The sequence below is a fragment of the Hyperolius riggenbachi genome, chromosome 4, assembly GCF_040937935.1.
Source record: "Hyperolius riggenbachi isolate aHypRig1 chromosome 4, aHypRig1.pri, whole genome shotgun sequence".
Lineage (NCBI taxonomy): Eukaryota > Metazoa > Chordata > Amphibia > Anura > Hyperoliidae > Hyperolius > Hyperolius riggenbachi.
In genome coordinates, this window is record NC_090649.1 from 455,342,323 (window position 1) to 455,362,335 (window position 20,013).

Sequence of the window (20,013 nt, forward strand, 5' to 3'; positions counted from 1 at the left end):
CAGTTGGAAACAGCTGTAAACATCTATTTCCCACAATGCAGCAAGGTTCACAGACAGGAAACTGCCAGGAGTACCTCGGTACTCAGAGCTTCTTGTGGGAGGGGTTTCACCACAATATCAGCCATACAGCGCCCCCTGATGATCTGTTTGTGAAAAGGAATAGATTTCTCATGTAAAAGGGGGTATCAGCTACTGATTGGGATAAAGTTCAATTCTTAGTTGGAGTTTCTCTTTAAGCTGTACTTTAAATTTCATTGCGAGATATCAGGGTTAAAGCGGACCTGAACTCAGAACTTCCTCTCTGCTCTAAAAGATAAGCAACAGCATAATAACCTTTAAAGTAAAATATTTCTTTCTAACAGCTGATACAAATCCTGCAATAAATCTGCAGTGTGCCTACTTCCTGCTTTCATGAAAGCAGACAGAGTTAACATCCTGTGTTTACAAATGAACTGCTCTGCTGAGGCAGTCAGCTACTGAAACAGATGAGAAATCAAATTACAGTTGTGATTAGTCACTGGTAAGGGGGAAGTTGCCTAAACTCTCTAAATATATACAAGACACATTTCTGTTTTCCTTCTGTCCTGTGCAACAGTTCAGATCCACTTGGAAGGGTATCAGATGTAATGTGTAACGTTTAGCCAAACTTTCAGACAGGAAGAGGCCGGCTTCCCGCAATGTTCACTCCCATTCCCTCGTCTTCCCCGCCCCATTTATTGAACATTGTAAAGGTGGCCACTAACAGTCCAATTTCTAGCGAAAAATCGTTCGAGCGATCAGAAATTCTGATCGGAAGTGAAATATTGTAATACATCGTTCATTACACCATTAACAAACCAATCTTTGCTTCCTATCTATCACAACCAACAAGAAAATCCAAATTTTGGTTTGACGAAAATTCATTCGGGCGACATTTTTTTCACTCGTTCATAATCGATTGTGTCCACCAATGGAGATTATTTACAACCAATCCGATCAGAATTTCAGATCGCTCGAACGATTTTTCGCTAGAAATTGGACCGTTAGTGGCCACCTTAAGAAGAAGTATGTAATTTAAACTGCCAATCAAAATAGATAAGTGCAACAGACCGGTCCAATAGAAACTACAGATGACGCACATTTACAAAAAGGGCCCTCACTGGAGCTTGCAAGTAATGGTTTTTCATTTACAAAAATCGTTGGGCCACCCCAGCATGTCACGTTGCTTATCGCAGTTACATGCATGAACTCCGGTCTCCACTTTTACAGAGGGGGTTTTATTTATGAAATATTTGAAGAAGGAGCAGTAAAAACTAATTATTGAAATAATGAGGCTATGTGATTCTGAGAAGAAGCTATGGGCCTGTTTACGCCATCAATCACCGATATTTTATTAATAATTCAGATTGATCGCTGTACAAGCCATCCCGCCTCGGCAAATCATAACATTAGTGACTCTGACAAACTGTTGTCGGCGCAGTAATTGCCGGCTCGGCTTTGTGCCGCTTTTTAATTTTCTGATAAGCACATTCAATTTTTTCGGCAGCAGATATTTCTTTGTATTATTGACTGGGCGACAGCAAGAATTATCCTGCGGGGAGGAGGAGAAAGTGGAGGATAAAACGTAACCGCTGCATGACTGGGCACAAGCCACCAGCCTGAGGACGTTATATTTTATTTATTTTGTCTTATTAGGCTGATTAATGGCACAAGAATCTTCTTCAAACAGAGGGATCTGTATTTATTCCAAGTTATGGTCCCCTTTCCATTACATAAATATGCTGCTCTCCTTCCACAAAAAAACTTGACACATAGGAAGTCCTCAAGGGGTCCCTTGAGGACGTCACCTGGGAACGTCATTAAAAGCTTTAGTGGCCCCAAGGGGCAATGCTATTGTTTCCCTGAAATGGGGAACCTCCAGCACCCCTCCATAAAACACTACAGGCTCATCAGTAGATACAGTGGCTTGCAAAAGTATTCGGCCCCTTTGAAGTTTTCCACATTTTGTCACATTACTGCCACAAACATGAATCAATTTTATTGGAATTCCACATGAAAGACCAACACAAAGTGGTGCACACGTGAGAAGTGGAATGAAAATCATACATGATTCCAAACATTTTTTACAAATCAATAACTGCAAAGTGGGGTGTGCATAATTATTCAGCCCCCTTTGGTCTTAGTGTAGTCAGTTGCCCATAGACATTGCCTGATGAGTGCTAATGATTAAATAGAGTGCACCTGTGTGTAATCTAATGTCAGTACAAATACAGCTGCTCTGTGACGGCCTCAGAGGTTGTCTAAGAGAATATTGGGAGCAACAACACCATGAAGTCCAAAGAACACACCAGACAGGTCAGGGATAAAGTTATTGAGAAATTTAAAGCAGCCTTAGGCTACAAAAAGATTTCCAAAGCCTTGAAAATCCCACGGAGCACTGTTCAAGCGATCATTCAGAAATGGAAGGAGTATGGCACAACTGTACACCTACCAAGACAAGGCCGTCCACCTAAACTCACAGGCCGAACAAGGGGAGCGCTGATCAGAAATGCAGTTGAGAGGCCCATGGAAACTCTGGACGAGCTGCAGAGATCTACAGCTCAGGTGGGGGGGGGGGGGGGGGATCTGTCAATAGGACAACTATTAGTCATGCACTGCACAAAGTTGGCTCCTATGGAAGAGTGACAAGAAGAAAGCCATTGTTAACAGAAAAGCATAATAAGAAGTCCCGTTTGCAGTTTGCCACAAGCCATGTGGGGGACACAGCAAACGTGGAAGAAGGTGCTCTGGTCAGATGAGACCAAAATGGAACTTTTTGGCCAAAACGCTAGGTGTGGCAGAAAACTAACACTGCACATCACTCAGAACACACCATCCCCACTGTCAAATATGGTGGTGGCAGCATCATGCTCTGTGGTTGCTTCTCTTCAGCAGGGACAGGGAAGCTGGTCAAAGTTGATGGGAAGATGGATGGAGCCAAATACAGGGCAATCTTGGAAGAAAACCTCTTGGAGTCTGCAAGACTTGAGACTGGGGTGGAGGTTCACCTTCCAGCAGGACAATGACCCTAAAGATAAAGCCAGGGCAACAATGGAATGGTTTAAAACAAAACCTATCCATGTGTTAGAGTGGCACAGTCAAAGTACAGATCTAAATCCAATCGAGAATCTGTTGCAAGATCTGAAAACTGCTGTTCACAAACGCTATCCATCTAATCTGACTGAGCTGGAGCTGTTTTGCAAAGAAGAATGGGCAAGGATTTCAGTCTCTAGATGTGCAACGCTGGTAGAGACATACCCTAAAGACTGACAGCTGTAATTGCAGCAAAAGGTGGTTCTACAAAGTAATGACTCAGGGGGCTGAATAATTACGCACACCCCACTTTGCAGTTATTTATTTGTAAAAAAGGTTTGGAATCATGTATGATTTTTGTTCCACTTCTCACGTGTACACCACTTTGTATTGGTCTTTCACGTGGAATTCCAATAAAATTGATTCATGTTTGTGGCAGTAATGTGACAAAATGTGGAAAACTTCAATGGGGCCGAATACTTTTGCAAGCCACTGTAGCTGAGCAAACAAAGGGATTGTTTACTAAATTCACAGATGGCTCTATCATGTGAAACGCTGACCGTAGTACAGCTACGATGTATGAGCAGATCAACCAAGAGACAGATCTGTCTCCGATTGAATCTGATTGGAGAGAGATCTGTTGCCTGCCCATACACTGCAGACCGATTTCCCAGTCAATTTTAGCATGAAATCTCTCGGGAATCAACTTGTGACGCCACATCCGCCGCCTTGCTGCCCCTCTAATGTAAAATGTGCCCCACAAGTGCATAGACAACGCTGTCTGATGTCCCCATTCATGTGTCGAGATTCACTGCGGAATCGCAATGCATAGTTGATAATGGATTCCCCAAAAAAAGCATTGTGATTTTCATACATTCTAATGAAAGGAATCACGATGACATAGTTGAAAATTGCATTGAAATGGAAGTGTAATACGTTGACTTCTGTTGCCCAATGCATTTTAGGATGTGACCTAAAACTGTCGCGTGAACAGCAATTTTAACGGTATTTGTGCAAGTGACGTAGCATGGGCTGGGCACATAGTGCAACTCATATTGTGTACTCAAAATGCGCATATATTCAATAATGCCCAATAGAACGCACTTCCTGTCTAATTTGATTGGCCCAATGTCAAGCCGAATACAGTGTGCAGGCAAGACAGGAGTTACTATCTTCTTACTGACCATCTGTAGTGTAAATAACTGAAATATACTGCAGCCGCGGTTCCACGCTGGACATTAATGCGCACGGATAAAAGGAGTCACTCCGAGAGAGGAAGTTTTCGAGCTGTGTTGTTGAGAAACGCAGCAGATTTATGGGGATACTGGGAAATAAGCAATTATCCTGCCGCGTGTTGTAGCAATTGTCCTCAAAGGCCTCCGGCGGAAGCGTTAGCGGTGCTGTGGTTTGAGCTATCTCCCCAGCACAAGAGATGCGGGCCCATCACTTACACAACTCCTGTCTTGCCTTGACTTTTATAGCACGCGAGAACGCAGTCGCGCCAGACTCTGAAACCTTCATCCTCACTTTTTTCTTGTTTTTTTTGTCCGCCTGCCTCTCCCATTGTCTTTTTCTTTGTTTGAAAACTCTTTGTGTTGTCAGTCGGCAGCGCTGGTTAATTAAACAACGGATTATGACGCCGGAGGTTAATGAAATGCGGGCATTAATTGATTTATAATTGTCTGATCGCGACTCGCGTCTGCTGGCGGACGGCCCAGGCTCGGGATCGTTTAGTCTCGCATAATGTGTCAGGATCCTCTGCCGGAATGCAGAACGGCTCATGCGGCCGTCAGAAGGGGCGGGCGGCGGATTCCTTCAAGCAAAAAAAAAAAAAAAACGCTCTCTGCAGTTTTTGCAGCTTCTGAGGCACTTTCATGTGTCAATCCAATATTTTCGATCAATGGGATGAAAAGATTAAACGTAGGAATTACTCAGGGCGAGAAAAGTGCGTGCCTGTATGACCTACACGTCGGGGGCCATTAAACTATCCAGCCAGCCTGCGGAGGAGATACTGCCAAGTTATCAGTACAAAAAAAACAAGCATTTTTAAAGGATTCTTACGCTTTTTTTTTTCATGAATAATTAATTAAATTTAGGTTCTAGGAAGAAGGGAGATTTTGTTTCAGTTCAGCGCTGGTACTTCCTATCAAAGCACTGTGTAGGCAGAGCCGGATTAAGGCTAAATGGGGCACTAAGCAAAGTAACTGATTTGCCCCCCCCATCATGTCTTAATAGAATCAGAAGATGCAGCTGCACAGCAACATGCCACACACACCGGGGCAGCCGAGCTACTGGTTGCTATGGGCAACAGCCCGCTATCCTCTGTGGGTGCACAATGCAGGGAATAGCAGCGGCAAAATGCAGAGTGAGAGATGAATGGCTGGGACATTTGCACTCAGGGGCTGGGGCACCCCTGTGAAGAGGGCGCCAGATATCACAGCAGCAGCACATTCCCCCTGCATCTCCAGCCTGGCAATAGCAGAAAGCTCTGGACTCCGCCAAACCAGAAGCCGTTCCCCAGACAGAATTACATAACCACGCCCACCACCGAACAACCGATTTCCTCCCAAACTAGACAGCCACAATGCAGCCTCCATCCCAGTGAATATGATAGTCCAGCAGAGAAGGCAGCCGCAGCGGGGGAGAATAGAATGACAGCACCAGATGACTCACATTCACCTATTGCGATCCAAGCAATAAAGGTCCCGTCATCTGGAGCCCATCTATCTCCTCTAGAGTGCTGCCGCTCTGTTACTACTACTATTACTACTTCCTACTTCCTGTCTGATCTGAGAAACAGGAAGTTTAGAGTGAGCGGCTGCACTGTAGAAGAGACAGATGAGTTTCAGATGACGGGATCTCTATCGCTTGGATCATGGATAGGTGAGTGAGCGTTTGCCATCTGCTGCTATCATTCTTGCTGCAGCTGTGGTTCTCTGTGGGAAGGGAGGGTGGAGTGGGCAGCGGCACAGCGCACAGTAGCAGGAGGGGGACCTAGGAGGAGAGCCTGGCTCTGAAGACAATCAGCAGCGCACAGCATCATTTGACAAGACAAGACAAATAACATTTATATCGCGCTTTTCTCCTGGCGGACTCAAAGCTCCAGAGCTGCAGCCAGTAGGACGCACCCAATAGGCAGTAGCAGTGTTAGAGAAACTTGCCTAAGGTCTCCTACTGAATAGGTGCTGGCTTACTGAACAGGCAGAGCCGAGATTCGAATCCTGGTCTCCTGTGTCAGAGGCAGAGCCCTTAAAGGGACTCCAAACAGTGCCTGTGGGTATGCCTTTAAGCATACCCACAACTAATTAATTACATCCTCACACCTACCAGCATGATGTTTGTAATTATATCCCCCTGGGTTCTTTATATTTCATTGCATTGTGCTGAATCGAGCTGCCGACTTTGGAGAAAAGTCGTCCTGTGGCCGCGATTTCGATCGTGAAAATAACAAAAAGTAAAAGGCATAGGGCGGCGGTTTATATATCATTGGAAAGAGGAGAAAGAGAGCTTTAAAATGATATGCATCTTTCCATAGTTACTACACTGCTTAGAGTCCCTTTAACCATTATACCATCCAGCCACCGCTGACAGGATGGCGAGGGCTGGTTTATGTGCTGATGGGGCTCCTTTGACTCTGAATGGGGCCCCAAGCGACTGCTTTTGTTGCCTGGTCGGTAATCCGGCCCTGTGTGTAGGGACAAACTGGTGAATAGGAATAGTCCGTAAAGTACTAATGATTCTGAATTCATGCATGCAGATTTTATGCAAATGTAAGCAGCTAGGTAAAGGTAATTAACCAATCGACTGCTGCTGCTTCAGCTGGTTTGATTAGCTCATTTACAAACTGAATACACAAAGTTATAAACTGAAAAAGGTAAAGCTATTCGCAGCTATTTTTCTGTGTTTGCTCCATCGGGTGAAACCACGCCTCAAGGCTGACTTTAATAGCCTATCAAAGCTGTCCTTCACTGGAGGGGAGGTGTGGCTTCAGACTTGACTGGGAAAAAGGGGTGGGGAGGTTAGTGTCGGAGTTCAGTAAGCGCAGTGATTGCTGTAGAAGAGATGGATATCTATGAATTGGTGCAACTGATATTCAACTTTTATATTTTTACAAAATAAGTTTCTTAGAAATGTTATGCATAATTCATTTAAAAATAATGTTCTGTTTAAAATGACACAAATAATATTTTCATTAGTTTAAGATTTATCTTTATGGAAGATGTAAAACATAAAAAACTACCCCCACAGGCATGAGACAGTGGATACTTAAAAGGATACCATAGTTCTAAAAATATGGCAAAAATTATGCCCTGTGTGTGTGTATGGGAAGTGCATCAGAGGCTTTCTGCACTTCCCTTGCCCCAGCATCAGTCTTTGTTTCCCTACAAAGCAGCCCATTCCGAAGTCCTGGTTGGCACATGCGTATTATGTCTGCAGGCGTACACGCGCACTCCTGCGGGAAGACTTACCTATCACACGCACTGGGCTTTAGGTCGGCGGGGAGCACGGTTACAATGTGAAAGCTCTGGGCACTAGTCTAGTTTAAGGGACCCAGCAGGAGACCTCATAGTGAAAATCCGCTATGGGGCTGGGTGGACAGTGCACTCTCAAACTGCTAGGTTTCAGATAGATTGTAGTAAACTACTGTATTTTTATAGTTTGTGAATGGCGTATTGCTCCCTTTTTTTCCTCGGATTTTGACATTTTGCATCCTAGCCTTCCCTCCTTAACCACCGTGGCGTTCTAATGGCAGGTTTTTTGTTTTTTTTTCTGTCATGAAGCTAGCCTAGTGCAAGCTACATGACTTCCCCCATTGGCTCGGCTCCCCCGTCTACCTTATTTTTTCTCTGGCGATACTTGGGCGTCCGTGATCCCGCGATGAACGTGATTTCCTGTTTGGGCTTCTGTCGTCAACATGGCGACGATCGGACATGACAGCATGACGTCATCAACGTCATGCGGCGTTCCGATCCACCCCATAGCGCAACCTGGCGGTGATTGGCCAGGCTGCGCTATGCGTCTCGGGGGGGGGGCTTTCGCAGTGGGTAGCGGCGGATCGGCGGCGATCGGAGTTTTAAAAAAAAAAAAATAGTTAAAGACCGCTCCTAGCCGGAGCTATACACCCCGGCGTTCATGGACGAGCTAAGCTCGTCCATAACGCTAGTGTGGTTAATGGAGGTAAACTAATTAACATAAGACCTGTGCACTGGATTTTATTATATATATTTTTTTTTCCCTCTCCACGTATCTCCTTGTACGGGTTCCTGACATCAAGCGTGTCCTGCGCAGGCGCAGTAAGAGAAAACTTGTACTGCGCCTGCGCTGGACGCACTTGAGGGGAACGCGTACAAGGAGATGCGTGGAGAACTAGCTGGCGGCGGGGAAACGGAGGCTTGTTCAGAAGTGGCGAAGGGCACAGAACGGCTGCAGGGGGCTTGGGGAAGCCCCAGGTAAGTGAATTTTTTTTTCTTTTAAAGGATACCCGAAGTGACATGACATGATGAGATAGACATATGTATGTACAGTGCCTAGTACACAAATAAAAAGGCTGTGTTCCTTTTTTTTCTTTCTATGCCTGAAAAAGTTAAATATCAGGTATGTAATTGGCTGACTCAGTCCTGACTCAGACAGGAAGTGACTACAGTGTGACTCTCACTGACAAGAAATTCCCCCTTTTATCTCTTTCTTGCTCTCAGATGGCATTTTCTGCTAGGAGAGTGTTTTATAGTTGGAATTTCTTATCAGTGAGGGTTACACTGCAGTCACTTCCTGTCTGAGTCAGGAGTGCGTCAGCCACTTACATACCTGTTATTTAACTCTTTCAGACAAAGGGAAAAAAAGGAACACAGCACAGTTATTTGTGTGCTAGCCACTGTACATACACATGTCTATCTCATCATGTCACACGTCACTTCAGGTATAATTTAAAGAGAACCAGAGATGAAGCACCCTCTTGTATTTTACCTTATAAATCAGTGGGAACATGACAGTAAACACCTAATCTACTCTCTGTTTCATTGTTCTCTGTGTAATCTGACTGTTATCACCTCTGATAAGAATCCCCGACTGAGCACTCAGTCTAGCTTTACTATGGAAAGATTATAGCTGAGTCTGTCTTCTCTGGTGTCTGTTCAAGCCCAAGCCTGCCCCCTTGTGGCTCTGCTATAATTATTCCCTGCAAAGCCAGACTGAATGCTCAGTCTGGGATTCTTCTCACAGCTGATAACAGACACTTTTATCAGTGAGGATGAAACAGAGAGCAGGGTAAGTGTTTTCTCTAATGTTCTTACTGATATATATGGTAAAATACACAAGGGTGCTTCGTCTCTGGTTCCCTTTAACTACCTTGGTCTTTTGGATGTTTAGCATACGTCCCAAAGGCCGCATGTGCGTTCCCACGCCCGATTGCGCGGGTGCACGAACGCTTCCGGGCCGCGGTTCGTTAGCCAGGGAATCAATGAATCGGGACATGGTGCCTGATCATTGATCCCTTTCCCCGGCAGAAAAAGCAACGGCTTCTCTCGGAAGCCTTGCTCTTTCTGCCTCTTGGGTCCCCCCTATGTCCCTCTAAGCGTACATGTTACGCTTAGATTGACGTAATGTAAACAAACTCATGGTTGTCATCTTGTGGCCAAATAGTAAAACTACATCTACATTTAAAAAAAAATAAAAATAAACACATATTTACATAAAAAAATTACTATTTACATCCCACCCTCCCAAAAATACACAAATAAAATTTTTAATAAAAAAAAAAAAATACAATAAAAAAAGTAAATATTTACTTAAGGGTCTAAACTTTTTAAATATCCATGTAAAGATTAAATATTTCTTTTTTTTTTTTATTATTATTATAAGCTTGTAAATAGTGATGGATGCAAAACGGAAAAAATGCACTTTTATTGTCGCCATACGTTGTGATAGGGACACAATTTAAAAGGTGTAATACCCGGGAATATTAGGCAAATACAATACGTGGGTTTTAATTATGGAGGCATGTATTATTTTAAAACTATAATGGCCGAAAATGGAGAAATTATTTTTTTTCAGTTTATTGGTTTTTTTTTTCTTATTTTTCCTGGTAAAATGCATTTACAGTAAAGTAGCTCCTAGCAAAATGTACCACCCAAAGAAAGCCTAATTGGTAGTGGAAAAAACAAGATATAGATCAGTTCATTGTGATAAGTAGTGATAGTTATAGGTGAATGAATGGGAGATGAAAATTGCTCGGATGCATAAAGTGAAACATGATTGAGGGCTGAAGTGGTTAAGGCCAGTTAAGGTTCCTTTTAAGGGACCATTCAATTTTAAACGCATGTGTATCAGAAGTAAATTTCTCCCAGAGTAAAATGCACCATAAATTACTTTTCTCCTGTGTTCCTGTCAATTGCAATAAGCAGTAAGATCTGGGAGGTTTTGGACTAGCCCATCACCTCATGGAAGATTCTTTTGGTTTTCTTTACTTCCCAAATCACTTAGTGAACAGCAACTGATCAGTTCAACTACCAAAATGGTGTGCGAATTAGTAGGGAGACTGACCGACATCTTTGTACATATCTTTTCCAGGGATTGTTTTTGTTAAGAATAAAGAAAACCGTAAGAATTCCCCATAAGGAGATGGACTAGTCCAAAAATCTGTCAGATCTGTCTGATTTTTATTGCCTACTGTAGGCAACTGCAACATAGGAGAAAAGTAATTAATAGTGCATTTTACTCTGTATTGCACTGCCATTGCCCTGTATACCACAACCAATTCCGAGTGGCGCAGTTGGCGAATTAAGTTATTCTATCCTAAATGTACTTCCTGTACACATTTATTTACATTTTTGCGATAGTGGTCCCTAAATGTGAAAACTGCATAAGAATGTCATTGCATTGCCATGATATTGTTGGACTAAGTGTGAGAGGGTCCTAATCCTTTTAAGCTCTATGGAATACTCCGCAAGAATCTAAATCAAGTAAATAACTGTTAGTTGGATGAAACTTGTATGCCCATCTTTGACAATTCTCACTCTAGTAACCAGAAATCTGGTTGGACGGCACGGATACTGGAATCTGTACTTGATATTTTCTCTTCGGATTGCTGCATTGAAGAAGCCACATGGATGATTCTCACGCAGCACAAATATTAACTCTCAGAAAACAGAAAAGCTCCAAAATAAAGCAGAAGAATTTCAAGAGCTTTACGGGGCGTGAGAACCTGGCTCGTGATTGGGAGACACGGTGCTGAAATCCAGACTATTCAGGGGAGACCAGCGCTTCTGACAGGTGCTGAGAGCAGGTTTATCAGGACCTGCGGCTACAGGCTGAACCCACGCCCTTCACACTGACGGGCATCACCTAGAAATCCCGCCATTAATCTCTCATTCTGAGAGATCTGACATCTAGTGTACTGCGGCTAGCGAGAGAGGGAGTCCCAGAGCTTCCGGAACATACTGATGGGTCCAGCGGGATGGCTGTCTCCATTTACTTTGATACATCTGTTGTACCTCTTATAGTGTATTTATGAATGTTAAAGAAGCACTCCAGTCAGGTCTTATGTAAAGACCACAGGGTAGTTGAATACTCCTTTCTTGCCTCCAACGGGGGTTTTGCAAGAACCCGGCACTCCATTCTACAAATTGAAGGAAAAAGGGAAGGTGGGGTGGAAACCAATGTGGTGTGGTAAGGTTATGACACAGGTATTAAAAAGTACTTAAAGTAGGAAAGAGAGAGGGGAGGTCTCATGGTTAAATGCTTACCTGATCTGACGTACTTCACCCAGACAGGCGATCGTTCCTCCTCACTCAGAATTGTGGCTGTGGTGGGGTTTTCTCAAATTTTCACCAAGGCTCTGGGCAATCTCATCTAATTGGTGGGAGCTTCCCGAGTCGATTACATCAGATCAGGTAAGTATTTAACCCAAGACCCCCTTAATCTTGAGTCATGACAGGCTTTGTCTTTTTAAACCGGAAGTACTATTTGAGGCAATGTGAAATTATACTCACATTTGTGTGCCACCACCGTGGCAAAACTGTATTGGGGTTTTGAGAACAAACCTGACCCCAGTCAGGTTATAAAGTCACTCTCTGTAAATATTTACCTGTACTAATAGACAAAACAATATACAGTCCCCACAAGGTGGTATGATTATGGGTATGAGGTGCAAAAGTCACATAAAATTATTAAAAAACAGTTTACAAATAGAGGAGGTAAAGGTTAACCTACCTCCTCTTGGGGGGGGGGGGGGGGGGGGGAGGGATCAATGGTGATTAAATGAACAAAACCCTCATTGATTGCCACGCATTTCTCAGGACTAGGTTCCTGCTTCTTCAGGTGTATAAGGAGAGAAAAATCTCCAATGAGTCTTATTGGAGCAATTTTGCTCTCTTTATATGCCTGAAGAAGTGGTAATCTGGTCCCGCGAAATGCATTGCAATCTATGGGTTTTGTTCATTTGGATCAATAAAATTATAGTTCTTAAGCGCACCACTGAGTTTTCTCCACCCAGGAGGAGTGAAGTTTACCTTTACCTCCTATTTTTAAAAATGTTATTTCACTTTGGCGCCTTTGAACACATATATTCTACTAATCCAAGCTGCAGTTTCAGCCTCGGCCTCCAGGGAGGTGCATGCGCTATGAGGCGGCTATCATTATGATCAAATATGCCAGAGATCGATGCCGCAACATGGCTGCCCACTGGTAATTTTGATCAATTTCTGGCCTAAATCCCCTAAAAATATCATGGTGGAAAGATCTCGCTTGGAAGAGGGCGGTCAGGTGCGCAGCACTTGATTGACCAATGTACCCCTCCCCCAACACATCTAAAGTGTGCTCACCCAGACCTATAGAGAGTTCTGCAGCGGCGCAGACACTCCCCTGCCCTGTGACCCGGTGGCACTTACGTTTCATGACCAAATGCATGCCCTTGTGTCACGGGACACAGTCACCCCCATGGCCATGGAGGGGTACAGGTGTCCTGGTGGTGATGGAGAGAGGACACATGAGGAGTGTGTCAGCGGACAGGTCAGCTACGCTCCGCTGCCAATACTCTGCACAGCCCGGGGGTGGAGCACATAGATGGGGGAGACCTGGGGGCCTGACAAGCCGTGGCAGCTCCACAGATTTTCAAAAGATTCCAGACTGAAATCTGTGTGCAGTGTGTGGGCAGGCAATGGATTCCTCTCAGATCAGATTTCGATTAGAAAGGGATCTATCAGATGGCCATCTGCCAGTGTATGAGCACCTTTAGGCCTCTTTTCCATGGACTGTTGAACTGTGTGCTCAGCAAGCAGTTACCAGGCAGCAAGCGAGCAGTTACCAGGCAGCAGCAAGCAGTTGTGATATTGAGAGGCATTTCACAACTGCCCATGGAAAAGAGGCCTTACTTTCAACAAAGACTAACTGAAAAATAAAATCCATATACATATTTAAAGGGAACCTTAACTGAAAGGGATATGGATGTTTCCTTTTAAACAATACCAGTTCCCTGGCAGCCCTGCTGATCTCATTGGCTGCAATAGTGTCTGAATCACACACCTGAAACAAGCATGCAGCTAATCCAGTCTGACTTCAGTCAGAGCACCTGATCTGCATGTTTGTTAAGGGGCTGAGGCTAAAAGTATATAGGCTCATACACACATCAGACCATGGTCTTTGGAAAATGAAAGATCACAGACCAGTTTTACCCCCTTCCATGTAGTATGAGAGCCATACCTACACAGTCTTTTCTATGGAGCTGAACTTCCCATCAGAAAAAAAACTTTTCAAGATGCTGCACACACAGATGCTGTACAGACACAAAAGATCAGTAGCTGCAAAAGATCTGTTCCTGCCAAAAATCCAACCCTGCAAATTGCAATGATAGTCTATGAGATCTGCAGATCATCATACACACATGATTTAACTGACAGATCTGCAGATCTGAAAATCCAACCTGGTGGATCTGATCTGCAGATGAATGTCAGTTAAATCATGTGTGTACGATGATCTGCAGTTCTCATAGACTATCATTGCAATTTGCAGGGTTGGATTTTTGGCAGGAACAGATCTTTTGCAGCTACAGATCTTTTGTGTCTGTACAGCATCTGTGTGTGCAGCATCTTGCAAAGTTTTTTTTCTGATGGGGAGTTCAGCTCCATAGAATAGACTGTGTAGAGTATGGCTCTCATACTACATGGAAGGGGGTAAAACAGATCTGTGATCTTTCATTTTCAAAAGACTATGGTCTGATGTGTGTATGAGCCTTATGAATGCATTTTGCAGGAATGGATTTTTTGCAAGAACAGATCTTTTGCAGATAATGATCTTTTGAGTGTGTACGGGCATCTTTGTGTGCAGCATCTTGCAAAGATTTTATCTGATGTGGAGTGCAGCTCCATAGAATAGACGGTGTAGAGTATGGCTCTCATACTACATGGAATGGGGTATAATTGGTCTGTGATCTTGCATTTTCCAAAGACTTTTATCTCAAGTGTGTATGAAGCATATGAGACACAGGATCAGCAGGAGAGTCAGGCAAATGGTATTATTTTAAAAAGAAAAATCCATAACCTCAGTTTAGGTTCCCTTTAAATAAAGTGAGTTGTCATTTGCATGGTGCCCGGGGTGTACTCTGTGTGAGGTACCTGTGTGCAGTAGTCAATCCTCTCCAGGATCATTGAGAACTGTGGACGATCCTCGGGCTGGTGCTGCCAGCACTGCGTCATGATTCGGTAACTGGAAAACAAAAATAACTATCACAGAAGATTCCTACAGTCATTTCATAACTCCCAACTAGCAGTTCTGGTCTCTGCTATTGTTTCGGGCTATTAACCATCTTAGCGGTATGGACGAGCTCAGCTCGTCCATCACCGCCGATGGCTGCCGCTCAGGCCCTGCTGGGCCGATTTTGTTCAAATAAAGAGCAGCACACGCAGCCGGCACTTTGCCAGCCGCGTGTGCTGCCCGATCGCCGCCGCTCTGCGGCGATTTGCCGCGAGCAGCGGCGAAAGAGGGTCCCCCCAGCCGCCTGAGCCCAGCGTAGCCGGAACAAAAAGTTCCGGCCAGCGCTAAGGGCTGGATCGGAGGCGGCTGACGTCAGGACGTCGGCTGACGTCCATGACGTCACTCCGCTCGTCGCTATGGCGACGATCTAAACAAAACAAGGAAGGCCGCTCATTGCGGCCTTCCTTGTTTATTCTGGGCGCCGGAGGCGATCGGAAGAACGCCTCCGGAGCGCCCTCTAGTGGGCTTTCATGCAGCCAACTTTCAGTTGGCTGCATGAAATAGTTTTTTTTAAATTTAAAAAAAACCCTCCCGCAGCCGCCCTGGCGATCTTAATAGAACGCCAGGGTGGTTAAGGGCTGGTTCAGACGGGCATTTTTGTGGCGTTTAACGCGGCGTTTCAGACACAGCGTTTTTGGGGATCTACAGCCATCCCATGCAAGTGAATGGGAGCGTTTGGAGCTGGCTTTTGCAGGCTTTCTTGAAAGCCTGGCGGTAGATCCCGACATTGCATCTAGTCTCGAAAGCAACATGCTGCTTTCAGAGGCGGTAAACGCCACGAAACAATAGCAGAGACCAGAACTGCTAGCCTTGAACGCTTCCCAAAAGCCTTCAAAAGCTAGCGTTTAAAAGCTGGCGTTTGAACGCGACACAAAGCAAAAGCTCAGCACACGCCCGTGTGAACCAGCCCTAATTGTGAGATAAGTAGGACACTATAAGACATGCCCTGCCACAACTCTAACCACGCCCCCACCATGCACATTTGGAATCAAAAGATGTCTTTTTATCATTCAAACCATACTGGTCCTTTCTATCATCGTTCGTTTTTCTTCATTTTAACATTTGAAAATAAGAGATATATCAAATTTAATTGGTGGGAGTAAAGTTTAGAGTCAGATAAATACATTTTCAATAGAAAAATACATATACTCACATACAGTAGATCTGAACATCAGTCCTGATAGAGGGACAATTAAGGAGCAAAGAGGGACAGAGGGGCAGGGTACCCAAAGAGGGACTGTCCCCCAAAACCAAAACAGTTGATAACTACAGTACGTTATTGCCTACAATTCGACAAAGAGACAAATGTATCTCTAATCGAATCTGATTAGAGATAAATTGTTTTTTTTGTTGATTCTGCCCATACACTACAGGCTGAAACCTTCAGGGAGTCCGCACCACCGCTGACGTATAATGTGCACCCGTGTGTGCATTATACATTATCTGTCCTGTAGCAGCCTCTGCGCGGCGTCCATAATCCTCCGGGCGGCTCTCTGTACACGCCACTGGCGCATAGTGTCTGATGTCAGACGATATGTGCCGATGTCAGACGATATGCGCCAGTAGCGTGTACAGAGAGCTGCCCGGAGGTTACGGACACCGCGCGGAGGCTGCTACAGGACACGTAACGTATAAATGCACACACCGGCACATTTATACATAGCGATAGTGGCGGGGGTTTTGTCGTCGTCTTGGTTGGTCGAGTGTGTGGCGTTACGGTGGCAATTTCTGGAACGGAAAACGCCGCCGTACTGCCACACACCCGACCAACCACCTTCGGCCCAACATTTGCAGCATGCGCGATCGACCATGGGACCAATTTCCATCCTGAAATTGGCTGCTTTGTTGGTCGGGCATGCACTTTGTCACACTGATTTTCATCCAATTTGATTATAATAATCAAATTGGATGGTTGATCGGCTGCCAAGTCGCCTGATGTGTGGCCACCTTTAGTTTTTTTTTCCTCTAACTCACTCCCTAAGCCCCACTTCTCCACATCCCTCTCACACCTTAAAGGGAAGGTTCACACTGCACATAAAAAAAGAAACTGCACTCACCTGGGCCTTCTTCCAGCTCCTGGCAGTCGATCGGTGCCCTCGTAGCAGCTCCTCTCCCTCCCGGCGACCTCGCCAGGTCGGCTTCCAGATCCAGGTGAGTGCAGTTTTTTTTTATGTGCAGCGTGGATCTTCCCTTTAAGGACACCTGAACTGAAAGGTATATGGAGGCTGCCATATTTACTTCTTTTTTTTTTAAACAATACCAGTTGCCTGGCTGACCTGCTGATCTCTTTGGTTGCAGAAGTGACTGAATCACACCTGAAACAAGCATGCAGCTGATCTCGTCAGACTTCGCTCAGAAACACCTGACCTGCTGCATGCTTGTTCAGGGTCTCTGGCTAAAAAGAGGCAGAGGTTCAGCAGGACAGCCAGGCAATCCGCACTGTTTAAAAGGCAATAAAGAGGACAGCCTCCACATACCGGCCACTTCAGGTGTCCTTGCAGGTGCTTTGAAGAATCCTCTCAATACATTCAGAACATAATGCAGCTTTAACCATTCACACCATCCATAATGACATAAAGCTTTGCATACACGGGTCCGGGGCAGTTTTTCGGGGGATCCATCCTTCCTCCGCTTGTAACAAATTCCAGCACTTCCTGGTTACTTTTACTGGGGTACGGCATATATCCCAGAGAGAATATCTCCCACAGGAGGACCCCGAAAGACCTGCAAGGAAGAGAAGGTATAACAGCAATCAGATTACGCTCATTGTCAGGACAAGACTGCAGCTAGATAGCCAGATAGTGGACCACAAACACCAAAAACTACTGATATATAATGCTGCCACCGCTAATCTTGTACCTCAAACACCAAACCGCTACTGGTGAATACCGCTGCCACTGCTAATCTCATATGGGACTGCAGTACTGATTTAGTTTTTACAAACTGCACTTTTATGTATTCCGCTATTCTGTGGCAAAACTTAAAGAGAATCTGTACTGTAAAATTCTTACAATAAAAAGCATACCATTCTATTTGTTATGTTCTCCTAGGCCTCTCTGTGCTGTTTCTGACACTCCCTGCTGCAATCCTGGCTTGTAATTGCCATTTTTATGCAGTGTTTACAAATAAAAGACATAGCAAGTGATAAGCTGAGAGTAGCTCAGTGTGTGACTCATACAGAGTGTGCAGGGGGCCTGGAGAGGGTGTGTATAGCTTCTATCCAATCACAAGCAGCACAGCACATTCCAGCCTGACTGCCTTAGCCCGGCAGAGGAGAGAAGATTAGATCATATAACAGAGATAACACAGCCACTGTGCAACTAGGAAAGGCTGCAGTAATCCAGAGCACATTAGAACAGGTATAGGAACTTATAGGATAGAAGAAATAAAGGCTAAAAATGTTGTTACAGAGTCTCTAACAATCCTCACCGGAGTAATTTTTTGGTTGACAACCCATTTGTCACCCTAACATATCCAGAATGCTTCATAACCAAAAATAAACTACTCTATTGTTTAAAGGAAAATTGAGGTAACAAAATAAAACTATCTTTACTTACCTGGGGCTTCTTCCAGTCCCAACAAGTCACGTGTGTCCCTCTCCACAGCTCAGGTCCTCTCCCGTCTCCCACTGGAAGCCTCTGAAGAGTCTTGTGTGCCTGCGTCCGCGTCATCAGGAACGTACTGGGACGTAGCCGCGAGGGACACACATGACTTGTAGGGGCTGGAATTGCATGTAGTGTAAAAGTGCCCTCAGTCTTGCTATTCTATGGTATGTTGTTTCCCAACATATGCTTAGTGAGGGCTGTAATGTGAGTAGAACAGAGGCGCCAAAAGGATAAAAACACGATTTAAAATATTTAAAATTGCTTAGGAGGCAGTGGTGGACTTACCTCCCTCAAGCAGACACAAGGAAGCTGTGTAATTCAATAAAGGTAAATTTAATGGTACACTCCAGGGGTTAAGTACAACGCGTTTCGCAGGTCTACGCCCGCTTCATCAGGCAGTAAAAATAGGAGTACACAGCAGCGTAATGTCAGAGAAGCACCTGGCGCCAGGTGCTTCTCTGACATTACGCTGCTGTGTACTCCTATTTTTACTGCCTGATGAAGCGGGCGTAGACCTGCGAAACGCGTTGTACTTAACCCCTGGAGTGTACCATTAAATTTACCTTTATTGAATTACACAGCTTCCTTGTGTCTGCTTGAGGGAGGTAAGTCCACCACTGCCTCCTAAGCAATTTTAAATATTTTAAATCGTGTTTTTATCTTTTTGGCGCCTCTGTTCTACTCACATTACATTGTATATCCACCCTTGGTGGAGGGGGATACCCCTTTTTCTTCACGTCTACAGAGAGCGACTTCTTAAGCCTGAGTGGGGACAGGCTAATCTCCTCACCTGCCTATACAGTGGTTACCTGGAGGTAACCCTGGTTTGTGAGTATATATTTTACTCCTTCTCACTATACTAAATTGCCTAGACTTACTACACTATATTGGGCTCTCGGTTCTTTCCTTTTTTTATACCCTACTAGCTTAGTGAGGGCTGGTGCACACCTTTGAAAAGTGCTTGGCTAATGTATTTGAATGGGATGGATTACACCAAAGCGATGTGATTTTCTCCCAAACGCAAACGCGGGTCTTTCCGCATTTATGCTGATTTCTGAGGTGATTTAGCCTCAATGTTAAGTATAGGAAAGTGGAAAATCACTCTGAAAAGCGCTAGATCAGAGCAATTTTCCAAGCGTTTTTGTTACAGAAGCTGTTCAGTTAGAGCTCTGCTGTAACAAAACATAAAAAAAGCTACACCGAAACGCTCCAAAAATCGCTAGGCATGCTTAAAAATTCACTAGGCACATCCTAGAAAAATCACTTCAAAAAGCGCTGAGCATTTGCGATTACCCTGGCGCTTTTTGGTGTGCACTGGCCCTGAGTGAGTATTTAATATCAAACATTTTTTGGCAACAAAAAGACCACGGGTTGCATGGCTGCATCTGCCCATTATCTGTGGGAATAGGTCAGGAAGATCGCTCCTTGGTAGAGTTGCATAGGCTTAAAGTGAACCTGAGGTGAGAGAGATATGGAGGCTGCCACCATATCAGACACTCCAGAGCAGAAGAGACACCTAGGTTTAGAGGGCAAAAATCGGGGGAAAAAAATACATGCTACACCTGGTGCGTCCATGCTGCATTAGCACCATATATAACACCAGAAACAAGCA

At 44.6% G+C, this 20,013-nt stretch overlaps 1 protein-coding gene across 9 annotated transcripts in view; it reads right to left on the reverse strand.

Annotated features, from left to right (window-relative positions):
* Nucleotides 1-20,013, reverse strand: part of ALK (ALK receptor tyrosine kinase) — a 942,963-nt gene that overhangs the window by 1,896 nt on the left and 921,054 nt on the right. For all 9 annotated transcript variants that reach the window (XM_068232762.1, XM_068232763.1, XM_068232765.1 and 6 more), the window contains 2 exons: nt 17,386-17,520; nt 14,658-14,748 (listed from right to left, as the gene is read on the reverse strand). In XM_068232762.1, coding sequence (XP_068088863.1) covers nt 14,658-14,748; nt 17,386-17,520 — 226 coding nt within the window. The remainder of the gene's footprint in view (nt 1-14,657; nt 14,749-17,385; nt 17,521-20,013) is intronic.